Here is a 14089-nt window from a genome sequence, read left to right on the forward strand (position 1 = left end):
AAACTTTTATGTCTTTGGAGTGTGGGAGGAAACTGGAGCACCCGGAGAAAACCCACACGGTCACAGAGAGAACGTACAAAGTCCATACAGACAGCACCCATAGTCAGGATGGTCTCTGTGCTGTGAGGCAGCAACTCTACCGCTACACCACTGTGCCGCTCTAAGCTTGCATGTACTCATGAATGCACACAAACACACACATTCACAAAGTGCATACAAATTCACATGCAAACACATGCACGCAAGGGCACACAGACGCAACAATGGGTACACACAAACTGGGACTCAAACAGATATGAATTCGTAAACACAAACATTCACAAACTTCCGCACACACACATCACAAAAAAAAAGTCTTTAAGAAACTGATCCAACAAGAGCTCATGTAATCTGATCAACAGGTACATTAAAACCATACCTCAATGAATAAATGTACTACAGGTGTACAGTTGTGTGGTAGCCCGACCGGACAGTCTATGGGGTCAGATGGTTGAGATCCAGGTTCAGTTATCTAAGCACCCGGGACAATGTTCAGGCCTCTACAAATGGTACCAAATCCCTGAGCTGGCAAGAGTTGGAGGAGAAGGATAAACTATCAAGTGTGATTCTTTTACCCTGCAAAACAGGCACAACGAAGAGGTGAGGCAATGGCGATTCCTTGCATTTTCAGCAGACCCACTTGGGAGTCACACAAGGCCAAGGTTCCAAGGAGCAAAATCTATGGAACCAACACAGGAAAGAACAAGAAATCTATGGTATTGGGTGGAGAGAATAAAATAATGCAAGGCATTTTGCGATCATGGCTTAACAGCAGATATGATTCCTTGTTTACGTGGCATATGAAAATCAGAGTTTTCTAATCTGGTAGGTCGTTTTATTCATTAATATCTGTCGTATTTTTCAAATCGGTTTACTATCTCCACACTGGTCCCCCTGGTGAGTTGAACCTCCCACAGGTTTTCCACAAGTTTAAAAAGTTCCATCGCTGCACTTGCATCTTCCACGGAGGAGTGTCCTCGGAGGCCTTCCTGTCGAGGAAAAGAGGGAACAGGTGAGGACGACACTGCGGGACAGTCACACTGCTGCTAGCAGAGGTGCACTTGTTACACAAAGACCATAGACGTCAGGAGAGGAGTTGGCCACTCGGCCCATCGCGCCTGCCCACCATTCATTGTGCTCATGGCAGATCATCCACAACAAGTACCCTGTTCTTGCTTTCTCCTTTCTGCAGCCCCAAAGAACAATAACTATCTCCTTCGGAGGTAAATTTTTAGATTTTTTTTTTAGATTTAGAGATACAACGCGGAAACAGGCCCTTCGGCCCACCGAGCCTGCGCCGCCCAGCGATCCCCGCACATTAGCACCATCCTACACACACTAGGGACAATTTTTACATTTATCCAATCAATTAACCTACATACCTGTACGTCTTTGGAGTGTGGGAGGAAGCCGAAGATCTCGGAGAAAACCCACGCAGGTCACAGGGAGAACGTACAAACTCCGTACAGACGGCGCCCGTAGTCAAAATCGAACCTGAGTCTCCGGCGCTGCATTCGCTGTAAGGCAGCAACTCTACCGCTGCGCCACCGTGCCGAACTTCACAAGCACTCTCTATCCCCAGGGTGAAAATTTTTCTTATCTCAGCCCTCTGCAGCTTATCCTTTCATTCTTAGATTGTGATTCCATGGTCCTCATGTTCCTTGCCATTTGCAACATCCTTCCTGGGTCTAATTTACCCAGTCATATTAGACGTTTGTATGTTTTTACCAGCCCCCCTCTCCTAAACTAGTGAATATTAGCCTGATGTTCAAAGGGAGACACAAAGTAATGGAGTAACTCAGCAGGTCAGGCAGCATCTCTGGAGAATATGGACAGGCGACTTTTCGGGTCACGACTCTTCTTTAGACATCAACAGTCCTGGTTCCATGCTGCATGACCCTGGAATCTGACTGCTCCTGTCTTGTACCACTACTGTACTAGCTTACTAATGACTGAGGGGGGCAGCATAGAGGGAGTTTAGCACCCACAACTGAGGAATCAATGTGGACAGACACAAAATGCTGGCGTAACTCAGCGGGACAGGTGGCGTCTCTGGAGAGAAGGGATGGGTGACGTTTCGGGTGGAGACCCTTCTTCAATGTTGACGTAGTTTGACTCTACACTGACACAACCTTTCTTTTACATGCGACTGCTTGATTGAAAATTTCAAGTGAGTGTTACACCCTGACATCCTGTATACAAAATGACGTGTTTCATTTAGCATTCAGTACAACTGCTGCCTCACAGCGACAGAGACCCAGGTTCAATCCTGACCTCGGGTGCTGTATGTCTGGAGTTTGCACGTTCGTCCTGTGACCGCATGAATTTCCTCTGGGTGCTCCGGTTTCCTCCCACAATCCAATGAGGTGCAGGGTTTGTGGGCTAATTGGCCTCTGGAAATTGCCCCCAGGGTAACGGGAGTGGATGAGAAAGTAAGATAACATAGTACTGGTGTAAATGGGTGATCGATGGTCGGCATGGACTCAGTGGGTCGAAAGGCTTGTTTCCATGCTGTATCTTCAAACTAAAAGAAGCAAAATGGGGACCTAGGTTTATTCACCACATTTATCAATGCCTTTCCAATTCCAACACATGCTGCTTCTGCACCATTTTTAAAATTTTGTTTCAAACTATTAGAGTTTCCTACAGCCGGCCGATAAGAAAGATCTATGCCATACACTCCTGGATAGATATAGTTTCCTGTGATCACACATTCCTCACACATTCAAGCGGTCTCCTATGATATACATGTGGACACGTGTGCACACATACGCGAGCACATGTTAAATGAGGTAGAAAGAATGAGGGAGAGAGAGAGATAGTGAGTGCAAGATCGCAAGAATAATACCAATGATAGACAATAGACAATAGATGCAGGAGTAGGCCATTCAGCCCTTCGAGCCAGCACCGCCATTCAATGCGATCATGGCTGATCACTCTCAATCAGTACCCCGTTCCTGCCTTCTCCCCATACCCCCTCACTCCACTATCCTTAAGAGTTCTATCCAGCTCTCTCTTGAAAGCATCCAACGAACTGGCCTCCACTGCCTTCTGAGGCAGAGAATTCCACACCTTCACCACTCTCTGACTGAAAAAGTTCTTCCTCATCTCCGTTCTAAATGGCCTACCCCTTATTCTTAAACTGTGGCCCCTTGTTCTGGACTCCCCCAACATTGGGAACATGTTTCCTGCCTCTAATGTGTCCAATCCCCTAATTATCTTATATGTTTCAATAAGATCCCCCCTCATCCTTCTAAATTCCAGTGTATACAAGCCCAATCGCTCCAGCCTTTCAACATACGACAGTCCCGCCATTCCGGGAATTAACCTAGTGAACCTACGCTGCACGCCCTCCATAGCAAGAATATCCTTCCTCAAATTTGGAGACCAAAACTGCACACAGTACTCCAGGTGCGGTCTCACCAGGGCCCGGTACAACTGTAGAAGGACCTCTTTGCTCCTATACTCAACTCCTCTTGTCATATAGAGTCAAGGAACTGCAGATGCTGAAATCATGCACAGAATATAAAGTGCTGGTTTACTCAGCAGGTCAGGTAGCATCTCTGGAGAACATGGACAGGCGACTTTTCGGGTCACGACCCTTCTTTAGACATCAACAGTCCTGGTTCCATGCTGCATGGCCCTGGAACCTGACTGGTCCTGTCTTGTACCACTACTGTACTAGCTTGCTAATGACTGAGGGGGGCAGCATAGAGGGAGTTTGCAGCACTTTGGGTTCGGACCTTTTTCTCAGACTGAGTCATGAAGGAGGGTCCTGACCAGAAAGTGACGCAGCTGGTAGAGCTGCTGCCTCACATTCGTTCAATTCCATTTGTGCCAGGTTTTCCCATTCTCCCTGTGACTGCATGGGTTTGCACTTGGTGTTCTTCTCACACCCCAATGGCACGCCAGCTTGCAGGTAAATTGTAAGGAGTGGATGTGAAAGTGGGATAATATAGAACTAGTGTGAGCGGGTGATCGATGGTCAGCATGGATTCGATGAGACGAAGGACCTGTTTCCTCGCTATATCTTTCAATCAATCAATCAATCAATCAATCAATCAATCTCCCATCCATTACTTCCACAGATGCTGCCGGACTTGCTGAGTTACTCCAGCACTTTGTGTTCCTTGAGTCTATGTGTTACCATTGGTGTTATTCTTGCTATCTTGCACCTTCTCTCTCTCCCTTATTCTTTCTATCTCATTTAATATGTGCTTACTTATGTGTGCACACGTGTCCATATGTACATCATAAGGGACATAATAGATCCCACAGCTTGGATGTGTGAGGAAGCTGTACCTGATCACAGGAGGCTATATTCAGGAACTGATGGCATGGACCTTTCAGTTTAGCAGGCTGTAGGAAACATCGATAGTTTCAACCAAAATTTAAAAATGGTGCAGAAGCAACATTTGCTGGAAACGGAAAGACATTGATAAATGCGGTGAATAAATCCGTCCCCATTTTGCTTCTTTTAGTTTAAAGATATCTACAGAGAACGCTGTCGTTTTGTGTGCTGCTGCTCGCCAACCCCTTTACCTGTATCCTTTTCCCCAGCAATTTCTGGCAGAGGATTTTCAACGAGGCCCGCCTGTCAGTTTTCAGCATTGCCTTTGTGATCAGCAGTCTGCAGGAGGAGGTGTCCCGTACGTTGTAGTCTGCAATGTCCATTCGCAGGACGCGGAAATCGGATCTTGGATCGTGGCCCACAATAATTTTCCCTTCTAAAATCTTCAAAATCTGAATGGAATTGGCAGACACGTTGTTAGAGTAATTACCTTGCAGACCTGCCGCACATTTCCTCAGGATGGCTCAAAGTGCTTTATAAACATTTTTACAAACTGCCATGGTTTCTAGAGGCATTGTCGCCATGGCAGACTCCCACAGAAAGAAAGCTAATTGCTAAATGGTGTCCGACGGGTTTATTAGTCATAGGAGCAGAATTAGGCCATTCAGTCCATCAACTCCAAAGACGTGCAGGTATGTAGGTTAATTGGCTGGGTAAATGTAAAAATTGTCCCTAGTGGGTGTAGGATAGTGTTAATGTACAGGGATCGCTGGGCGGCACGGACTTGGTGGGCCGAAAAGGCCTGTTTCCGGCTGTATGTGTATGGTATGGTATGGTAAGTCTACTCCACCATTCAATCATGGCCGATCTACCTTTCCCGCTCAACCCCATTCTCCTGCCTTCTCCCCATAATCCAAATTATATCAAGGCTGACATGTTATTTAGCTTCATTTACACCCTTCCTAATCAAGAATCTATCTGTCTCTGCCTTACAAATACCCAATGACGTGGCCTCCACAGCCGTTTGTGGCAATGAAATTCCACAGATTCACCACCTACTGGCTAAAGGAATTAGTTAGTGTTGAGCAGGCGATCAGGAACATAGAACAGTACAGCACAGGACAGGCCCTTTGGCCACAATGCCTGTGTTGAACGTGACCAGCCCTTACTTGCCTGCACATAACCCACATCCCTCCATTCGCTGCTGATACAAAAGTCACTATCGCATTTGCCTCCACCAGCAGCCCGTTCCAGGCACTCAACACCCACCCTCTGCCCCGTGCACCTCCTTTAAACTTGCCCCCTCTTACCTGCTCCCAGTCTAATGGTTAGGAAACTGAGCTGTCAACCCTGTTTCTCCACAAACCCCAATTACTTACCAACGATTACACAAGAATCAGAGGGCAGAAGTAGACCTGTCATTCCATTGAACCTGTTCAACCACCAAATCATATCAAGGCTGACGTGTTATTGAGCTTCATTTACACAGTTTACTTCCATATGTATGAATAACCCCACAGAATAAAAATCTATTCTTGTCGGTTTTAAAGCCTGTCGATTAATCTACCCCAAGCCTCTGTGGCAATTGTGAGGAGAAGGAATTCTGAGTTTCTACTTTGGGTTGCATTATTTAATTGGATGCAGTATTTGTGAAAGAGTTGTCAATTGTGATATTACTGTACCAATTACAGTGATCCAAGGACAGACCATATTATTTAGTCAATTAAATAAAGATGTACCTTCAAAAAACTAGTTGGGAAACTATCCAATTCTTAAACTACAGGGAGAAACTTAGGGCAGAGAGAAATTACAGGACAGGATGAAAATATTGGCTCTTACAAAAGGCTTAAGTAGCTTTTAGATCAGTACATGGATATGCTGGGAATTGAGAGGTATGGATTATGTGCAAGCAGATGAGATTAGTTAGCTTGGCATCATTTCGGAACAGACAATGTGGGTTGATGGGCCTGTCCCTGTGCTATACGATGTTCCAAGCAAATTCCAATATCTTCCAAATATTCCTACAATGTCGGAAATTAATCATTTTTTATAGGTGGGGGGGGGGGGGGGGGGACTTACGAAAATTTCAAAACTGCAGTAAGTGTTGACAAACTGAAGGCTGATAATTTGTCTGACATCTGCTTTAAACTGCAAACAGAAAAGACACAAGGTGCTGGAGTAACTCAGAAGGTCAGGCAGCGTCTCTGGAGAACGTGGATAGGTGAGGTTTTGGGTCGAGGCCCTTCTTCAGACAGTGTATGCATTGGGGGTGGGGGAGAAAGCTGGAAAAGAGGAGGGGCAGGACAAAGCCTGGGAGGTAAAGGGTTGATGGGCAGATGGTGGACAAGAGGCTAGAGATGGAAAGTCTATAGCACCCTTTTGAGTTGATTGATTTGGACAGATTTCCTCTTTAAAGCCCAGCCTTCTCACCAAGGTTCTGGAACAATTCATTAATGTTGCCTAGTTTCTTGGTGGACAGCAAGAATGTAAAAAGTACAGGCAGGCTCCCAGCACTTATGCCTCCAAGTTGTCATGGAAACATAGAAAATAGGTGCAGGAGGCCATTTGCCCCTTCTAGCCAGCACCGCCATTCATTGTGATCATCTACAATCAGTAACCCGTGCCTGCCTTCTCCCCATATCCCTTGATTCCGCTAGCTCCCAGAGCTCTATCTAACTCTCTTTTAAAATCATCCAGTGAATTGGCCTCCACCGCCTTCTGTGGCAGAGAATTCCACAAATTCACAACTCTCTGGGTGAAAAAGTTTTTTCTCACCTCAGTTTTAAATGCCCTTAGACTGTGGCCCCTGGTTCTGGTCTCACCCAACATTGGGAACATTTTTCCTGCATCTAGCTTGTCCAGTCCTTCTATAATTTTATATGTTTCTATAAGATCCCCTCTCATCTAAATTCCAGTGAATACAAGCCCAGTCTTTCCAATCTTTCCTCATATGATGATTAACCTCGTGAACCTACGCTGCACTGCCTCAATAGCAAGGATGTCCTTCCTCAAATTAGGAGAGCAAAACTGCACACAATACTCCAGATGTGGTCTCACCATGGCCCTGTACAACTGCAGAAGGACCTATACTCAAATCCTCTCATTATGGAGGCCAACATTCCATTAGCTTTCTTCACTGCCCGCTGTACCTGCATGTTTACTTTAAGTGACTGGTGTACAAGGACACCCAGGTCTTGTTGCACTTCCCTTTTAACTAATCTGACACCATTGAGATAATAATCTGCCTCCTTTGCCGCCAAAGTGGATAACCTCACATTTATCTACATTATACTTCATCTGCCATGCATCTGCCCATTCACTCAACCTGTCCAAGTCACTCTGCAACCTCCTAGCATCCTCTTTGCTGTTCACACTGCCACCCAGCTTTGTGTCACCTGCAAATTTGCAAGTGTTACTTTTAATTCCATCATCTAAATCAGTAATATATATTGTAAATAGTTGCAGCCCCAGCACCGAGCCTTGTGGCACTCCACTCGCCACTGCCTGCCATTCTGAAAAGGACCCGTTTACTCCTACTCTTTGCTTCCTGTCTCCCAATCAATTCTCCATCCATGTCAATACCCTACTCCCAATACCATGCACTCTAATTTTGCCCACTAATCTACCGTGTGGGACCTTATCAAAAGCTTTCTGAAAGTCCAGATACACGACATCCACTGGCTCTCCTTCATCCATTTTACTTGTCACATCCTCAAAAGATTCCAGAAGATTAGTCAAGCAGGATTTCCCCTTCATAAATCCATGCTGACTTGGACCAATCCTTTTACTGCTATCCAAATGCACCGTTATTACCTCTTTAATAATTGACTCCAGCATCTTCCCCACCACCGATGTCAGGCTAACTGGTCTGCAATTCCCCATTTTCTCTCTCGCTCCTTTCTTGAAAAGTGGGATAACATTAGCGACCCTCCAATCCACAGGAACTGATCCTGAAATTGATCATGAAATTGATCGGTTGGCCACCATCTCAAGGAGTGGTTGAAGGGCTTTACTGTTGGAATGGGAAGTAAGAGTCGCTCGCAGTCAGGAGACTCACGCCCAAAGTCAACACTAACCATACTATTGCAGTGCGAGGGAAGGTTTAGTTCATTAGTTTAGTTTAGTTTATTGTCACGTGTACCGAGGTACAGTGAAAAGCTCTTGATGCGAGATATCCAGTCAGCAGAAAGACTGGATACATGATTACAATCGAGCCATTTACTGTGGGTAGATGCACAAGGGAGTACGTTTAGTGCAAGGTGAATCCAATAAGGCGATGCATCCTCAGAGGATCTGGCTCTTTCCGCTTTCCAGCAGATGTAGAGGGTGTGTGCAACTGAAGAGCTGGGTAATTCCCCATGGCACTGAGACCAACATTTACCAGCATTACTAAAGAGTAATTACGTGAGAGTTGCTGGATACAAACTCTATGCCATTTTTTTCCTACTTTATAACTGTGACCATTCTTCCAACCTGCACTCTTTTAGCTTTTTTTTTTTAAGAGTGATTTTGAATACCCCCTGAAGAGTGCCACATAAATGCACCCACACAACATTTGTCCTTCACTTCCGGACAGACACAAAAATGCTGGGGTAACTCAGCATGGGTCGGGGCAGCATCTGTGGAGAGGGAGGAGTGGGTGACGTTTACAGGGGTGGCGAGAGGCCCTTCTTTCTTCGCCGTGTCTCAGCCATGGTGGGTGCTGGTTATTTAAGGTAAGTGTGACAGATCAGTGGTATTTGTTCACAAAATGCTGGAGTAACTCAGCGTGGGTCAGGCAGCATCTCAGGAGAGAAGGAATGGGTGGAGGAGACCCTTCTTCAGTCTGAAGGGGGTCAGACTTCTTCAGTCTGATGAAGGGTCTCGACTCGAAACGTCACCCACCCATCCCTTCTTCTCCTGAGATGCTGCCCGACCTGCTGAGTTACTCCAGCATCTTGTGAACGAATTACCTTCCATCTGTGCCGGCATCTGCAGCTATTTCCTTCCACTACCTGTAACTGGTCAGGGGGGGGGGGGGTGGCTTTGCATTAACTGAACTATTTGGAGGAGGGGGGGGGGGGGGATGGCTTTGCATTAACTGAACTATTTGGAGGAGGGGGGGGGGGGGGATGGCTTTGCATTAACTGAACTATTTGGAGGAGGGGGGGGGGGGGGGATGGCTTTGCATTAACTGAACTATTTGGAGGAGGGGGGGGGGGGGGGGGTGAGACGTACCTCTTCCCTGGCGACGTGATAAGGCAAGGCAGTGTCCATGTCCAACGGACGGATTCCACTCACGCCTGTCCTGTAGTTGGTTATGTCCCCGTCGGGTCTGATGAATTTGTCGTAGATGACTTTGCCGCTGTAGTCCACGATGCTACAGCGGGCCAGGCCACTTTCAAGGCCGCCTTGCCCAAGTCCCACCATCTCGCAGTCCATTGCAACATACTTGGTCGGGTCTACCATTGTTCAGCTTGGTCCTGTCGGGCACCGGGCACCGGGCGCTGGCAGCGCTCCCCTTTTGCCAAAGTGCAACCTTGTCCCCAATGTTGGCTCCTTCCTCCTTTGCGCTCACTCGCTCGCTGGGCTCAGTTCGCCCTCGCACTGGGTGCTCGCCTGTGAGTGACAAAACACATCCTGATCTCTCTCTCTCTCTCTCTCTCTCTCTCTCTCTACAGCTTTGGAGTCTCGTGTCGTCACTTTCAGTTCAGTGCCGAGATAAAGTTGCAGCGAATCAACAACAGAGCGAAGGAACGCCTCCACTTCCCACCCGTCCCCATGGCTACACTGTTGTCTTACTTGCTTATCGTTGTTTTGGCTTTGCTACAGAGCACGGTCACGTGAGTGCAATCCGCCAGAAAATTAAAAAAAATCTGTTTTTCAGCAGAGCTTGAGGGTGCTGCAGTGCTCAGCTTTGACATGCATGCCCCCCTCAAAGCCTCAAAGATCACTCAATGCTGGAGTAACCCAGCGGGACAGGCAGCATCTCTGGAGAGAGAAGGGATGGGCGACGACTCAAGAAGGGTCTCCACCCCTTCCTTCTATCCAGAGATGCTGCCTGAGTCACTCCAGCAAATCTGTGTCCATCTTCGGTGTAAACCAGCATGTGCACCTCTTTCCTGCTCAAAGTTCACTCGCTTTGTTCCCTTCATGAACCCCCTGGGTTTCATTAGCTCCCTGTGCATCTTCTCCCACCCCGAGTATCATACAGCTGTGTGTTTTTCCATCTGTAAAAATGGATCAGGGGCGCATTCCACAAGTGGCACACACTTGCACACACACACACACACACTTACACACACACACACTCACACACACACCTACACACACACACGCTTACACACACACTAACACACATTTATACACACACACACTTATACACACACACACACTTACACACACACACATTTACACACACACACTTAAGACACACTTTTACACACACACTTACACACACACACACATTTACACACACACTTATACACACACACTTACACACACACACAAGCTTCAATCCGCCTAAGTAAAGTTCGCCTGTCGAGCACTTTTTCAGACACAAAGTGCTGGAGTAACAGCCTAGTGCTGTTGGTAGACTTGCTGCCTCACAATGCCAGAGACCCGGTTCGATCCCTACCTCGGGTGCTGTCTGTGTGGAGTTTGCATGTTCTCCCTGTGACCGCATGGATTATATCTGGGTGCCACATCCCAAATCCTCCCATATCCCAAAGACGTGCAGGTTTGCAGGTTAATTGGCCTCTCTAAATTGCAACGAAGTGTGTTGCAAATGGATGAGAAAGTAGGAAAACATAGAACTCGTGTGCAGGGGTGATCGATGGTTGGCATGGACTCAGTGGGCCAAAGGGTGTTTCCACGCTGTATCTCTAAACTAAAATTAAACTCAGTGAGTCAGGCAGCATCTCGAGAGAACATGGATAAGTGGTGATTCGGGTGGGGACCCTTCTTCAGACTGCCTTACACCTACCAGAAACGTAAAAAGCAATGGGTACACTGCAGTTCTGAAGGTCACTCTTTGCAAGGAAACTCTGTTGTTCCATTTCCAAATACCTGCTAGCCTACTGCATTATGCAGATTTTTAAATCTGTGTGCGTGTTTTTTTATTATTACAACATAGCAACAGGATAAAGCTATGCAGGCCCTACAAACCTGTTCCACCGTCCATTATGTTTACGCTAATTTCTGAACTAATCCATGTACTTACCATAGTCCAACTGCTGCACTCCACGTCATTCAGTACTTTGCCATTTGTAGAAGAGACCTTTACATTTCTACCACTGCCTGTGTGTAAAAGGCCACCTAACCTCACCCTTATTTTCACTGGAAAGCCAGTGGTTGAGGGGAGAACTGATATGAGTCACATAAAGTTATGAGAGGCATAGATAAGGTGAACAGTCAGAACTATTTTCATAGATAAAAATATCAAATACTGGAGGGCATAGAGTTTAAGGTGAGAGGGACAAAGTTTAAAAATGTGAAGGGCAAGTATTTTTTATACAGAGGGTGATGGGTGCCTGGAACACACTGCAGGGCTGGTAGAGGAGGCAGACTTGATAGTATGTTTCAGAGACTTATGGATAGGCATATGTATATGTGAGGAATGAAGGGGAAAGGATTATGTACAGGCAGATAGGATTTGGTCTTAGCATCATGTTCGGCACGGACTTTGTGGGCCGAAGGGCCTGTCCTGTGCTGTACTGTTCTATGTTTAGTTTAGTCTAGATACAATGTGGAAACAGGCCTTTCGGCCCACCGAGTCCATGCTGACTATTGATCACCTGTACACTAGTTCTATGTTATCCCACTTTCGTATCCTACCTATGAGGGCCAATTCATAGAAGTCAATTAACCTACAAACCGGCATGTCTTTGGAATGTGGGAGGAATGTGGGAGCACCAGCAGAAAACCCACGCGGTCACAGGGAGAACGTACAAACTCCTCACAGACAGCACCCAGAGTCAGGATTGAACCCAGGTCTCTGGCGCTGTGAGGCAGCAACTCTACCGCTGTGTTCTAGTGTGGAAACTAGAAATATACCCACACACGAATGGCCTGGTTTTAATTTTTAGACTTGGTTTGATCCGTGGAGCCCTAACCATTGTAAATAGTTTCTCTCTATCTACCTTATCAGTTTCCCCGAATATCCTGAAAAGTTCACAGCTCACGGTTTTATCTCCCAAATTCCAGGAAGTACAGCCATAGTTTGTCATCCCCCAGTCATAGACAATGATTTGACTCTTTTATTTTATTTATTTGTGTCATCACACAGCTGTTTGCCAATAGCGAGCAAAGTTTAGTGCCACGTCGTTAGCCTCTGCAGATCCTTTACTGTGCGTGTGTCATGCAGCATGTCACAGCTCAGGAGATGTTCCATAGTCTGGAGGCCCCGTCCTCACTTACAGTCTGCCGCATCTTCAGTGTATCCCCACTTCAGCGTGTTCGGTTTGCTCCTCCCCATGCCTGTCCGCAGTCTGTTGAGACCGCGCCAGGTTATCCACGGTTGGGCGTAACCTGGTGGGAGTTTCTCAGAGGGGCCGATTGCCATGTGAGTGTCTTCTGGAGATTTCTCTAGTCTCTCTTCCCAGAGTTTGAGCCTTCTGGACGATGCACTGCAGTCCAGGGGATGGACAGAACAGAGGAAACTTCTGCGTGATTTCAAACGCTGAGGTAGCAAAGGGTGGCCATGTAGGGGGTGCCTTTCATGCTCTGATTGTCTGAGGCGTTCGTTTTGACCGGCTACAGCTCTTCTGATTCCAGGAGGTGCAATGCCAGAGAGTGGGTAGATGTTGTCAGTCTTGATAGGTTTCATGCTTCCACTGATGCAGCGACAGCTTGTGTTTAGCACAGGATCAGTCTTCCTTGCATGAGCTCAGCCCTCCCATATGGTGCAGGCTCTGACTCTTGATAGCCAAGCATCATTCCCACCGCTCTCCAAGATGAATGTATCCTCCCAAAATGCAGCATCTGTAACTGTTCACTATACAGTCTTTCCAGGTGAGGCAGAGGTTCACCTGCACCTCCTCCAACCTCATCTATTGCATCCGCTGTTCCAGATGTCAACTTCTCTACATCGGCGAGACCAAACGCAGGCTCGGCGATCGTTTCGCTCAACACCTCCGCTCAGTCCGACTCAACCAACCTAATCTCCCGGTCGCTCAGCACTTCAACTCCCACTCCCAGTCTGACCTTTCTGTCCTGGGCCTCCTCCATTGCCATAGTGAGGCCCACCGCAAATTGGAGGAACAGCATCTCATATTTCGCTTGGGCAGTTTACACCCCAGTGGTATGAACATTGACTTCTTTAACTTCAGATAGTTCCTCTGTCCCTCTCCTTCCCCTCCCCCTTTCCAGTTCTCCCACTTTCTTCCTTTCTCCTACTACATAGAGTTCTCTCCTACTCGAGTTCTAGGGACTAGCGGAATCAAGAGATATGGGGAGAAGGCAGGCACGGGGTATTGATTGGGGACGATCAGCCATGATCACAATGAATGGCGGTGCTGGCTCGAAGGGCCGAATGGCCTCCTCCTGCACCTATTTTCTATGTTTCTATACGTCACAGCATTAGAAATAGAGCAAGAGTCGACTATTTATTCCCTAACACAGTTTCACAGTCATGGCTAATCTTTAGACCTCAGTGCCATGTTTCCCTAGACTAATTCCATATCTATTTCCTTAATGTCCAAAAAAATCTATTGGTGGCTGTTCTGAGTATCCTCTGTAAATTAGCTTCTCGCAGCCCTCTACGGTACATAATTCCAAAGA

At 46.9% G+C, this 14089-nt stretch overlaps 1 protein-coding gene across 1 annotated transcript; it reads right to left on the reverse strand.

The window, feature by feature from the left end:
- Positions 1-375: 375 nt before the first annotated feature.
- Positions 376-10045, reverse strand: LOC144608927 (interferon-stimulated gene 20 kDa protein-like). The gene is made up of 3 exons (XM_078427176.1): positions 9548-10045; positions 4582-4782; positions 376-1028 (listed from the first exon to the last, which is right to left on the reverse strand). Exons 1-3 carry the CDS (start codon positions 9776-9778, stop codon positions 882-884), a joined length of 579 nt encoding a protein of 192 aa, XP_078283302.1. The 5' UTR covers positions 9779-10045; the 3' UTR covers positions 376-881.
- Positions 10046-14089: the final 4044 nt, after the last annotated feature.

This window comes from Rhinoraja longicauda, chromosome 33 (assembly GCF_053455715.1).
Source record: "Rhinoraja longicauda isolate Sanriku21f chromosome 33, sRhiLon1.1, whole genome shotgun sequence".
Classification (NCBI taxonomy): domain Eukaryota; kingdom Metazoa; phylum Chordata; class Chondrichthyes; order Rajiformes; family Arhynchobatidae; genus Rhinoraja; species Rhinoraja longicauda.

Coding starts and splice junctions, on each gene's coding strand:
- LOC144608927 (XM_078427176.1), bottom strand. CDS start 9,778: ATGGTAGACCCGACCAAGTATGTTGCAATGGACTGCGAGATGGTGGGA. Junction 4,783..9,547: donor ATCACGTCGCCAGGGAAGAG/GTACGTCTCACC, acceptor AATTCCATTCAG/ATTTTGAAGATTTTAGAAGG. Junction 1,029..4,581: donor TGCTGGGGAAAAGGATACAG/GTAAAGGGGTTG, acceptor TTTCCTCGACAG/GAAGGCCTCCGAGGACACTC.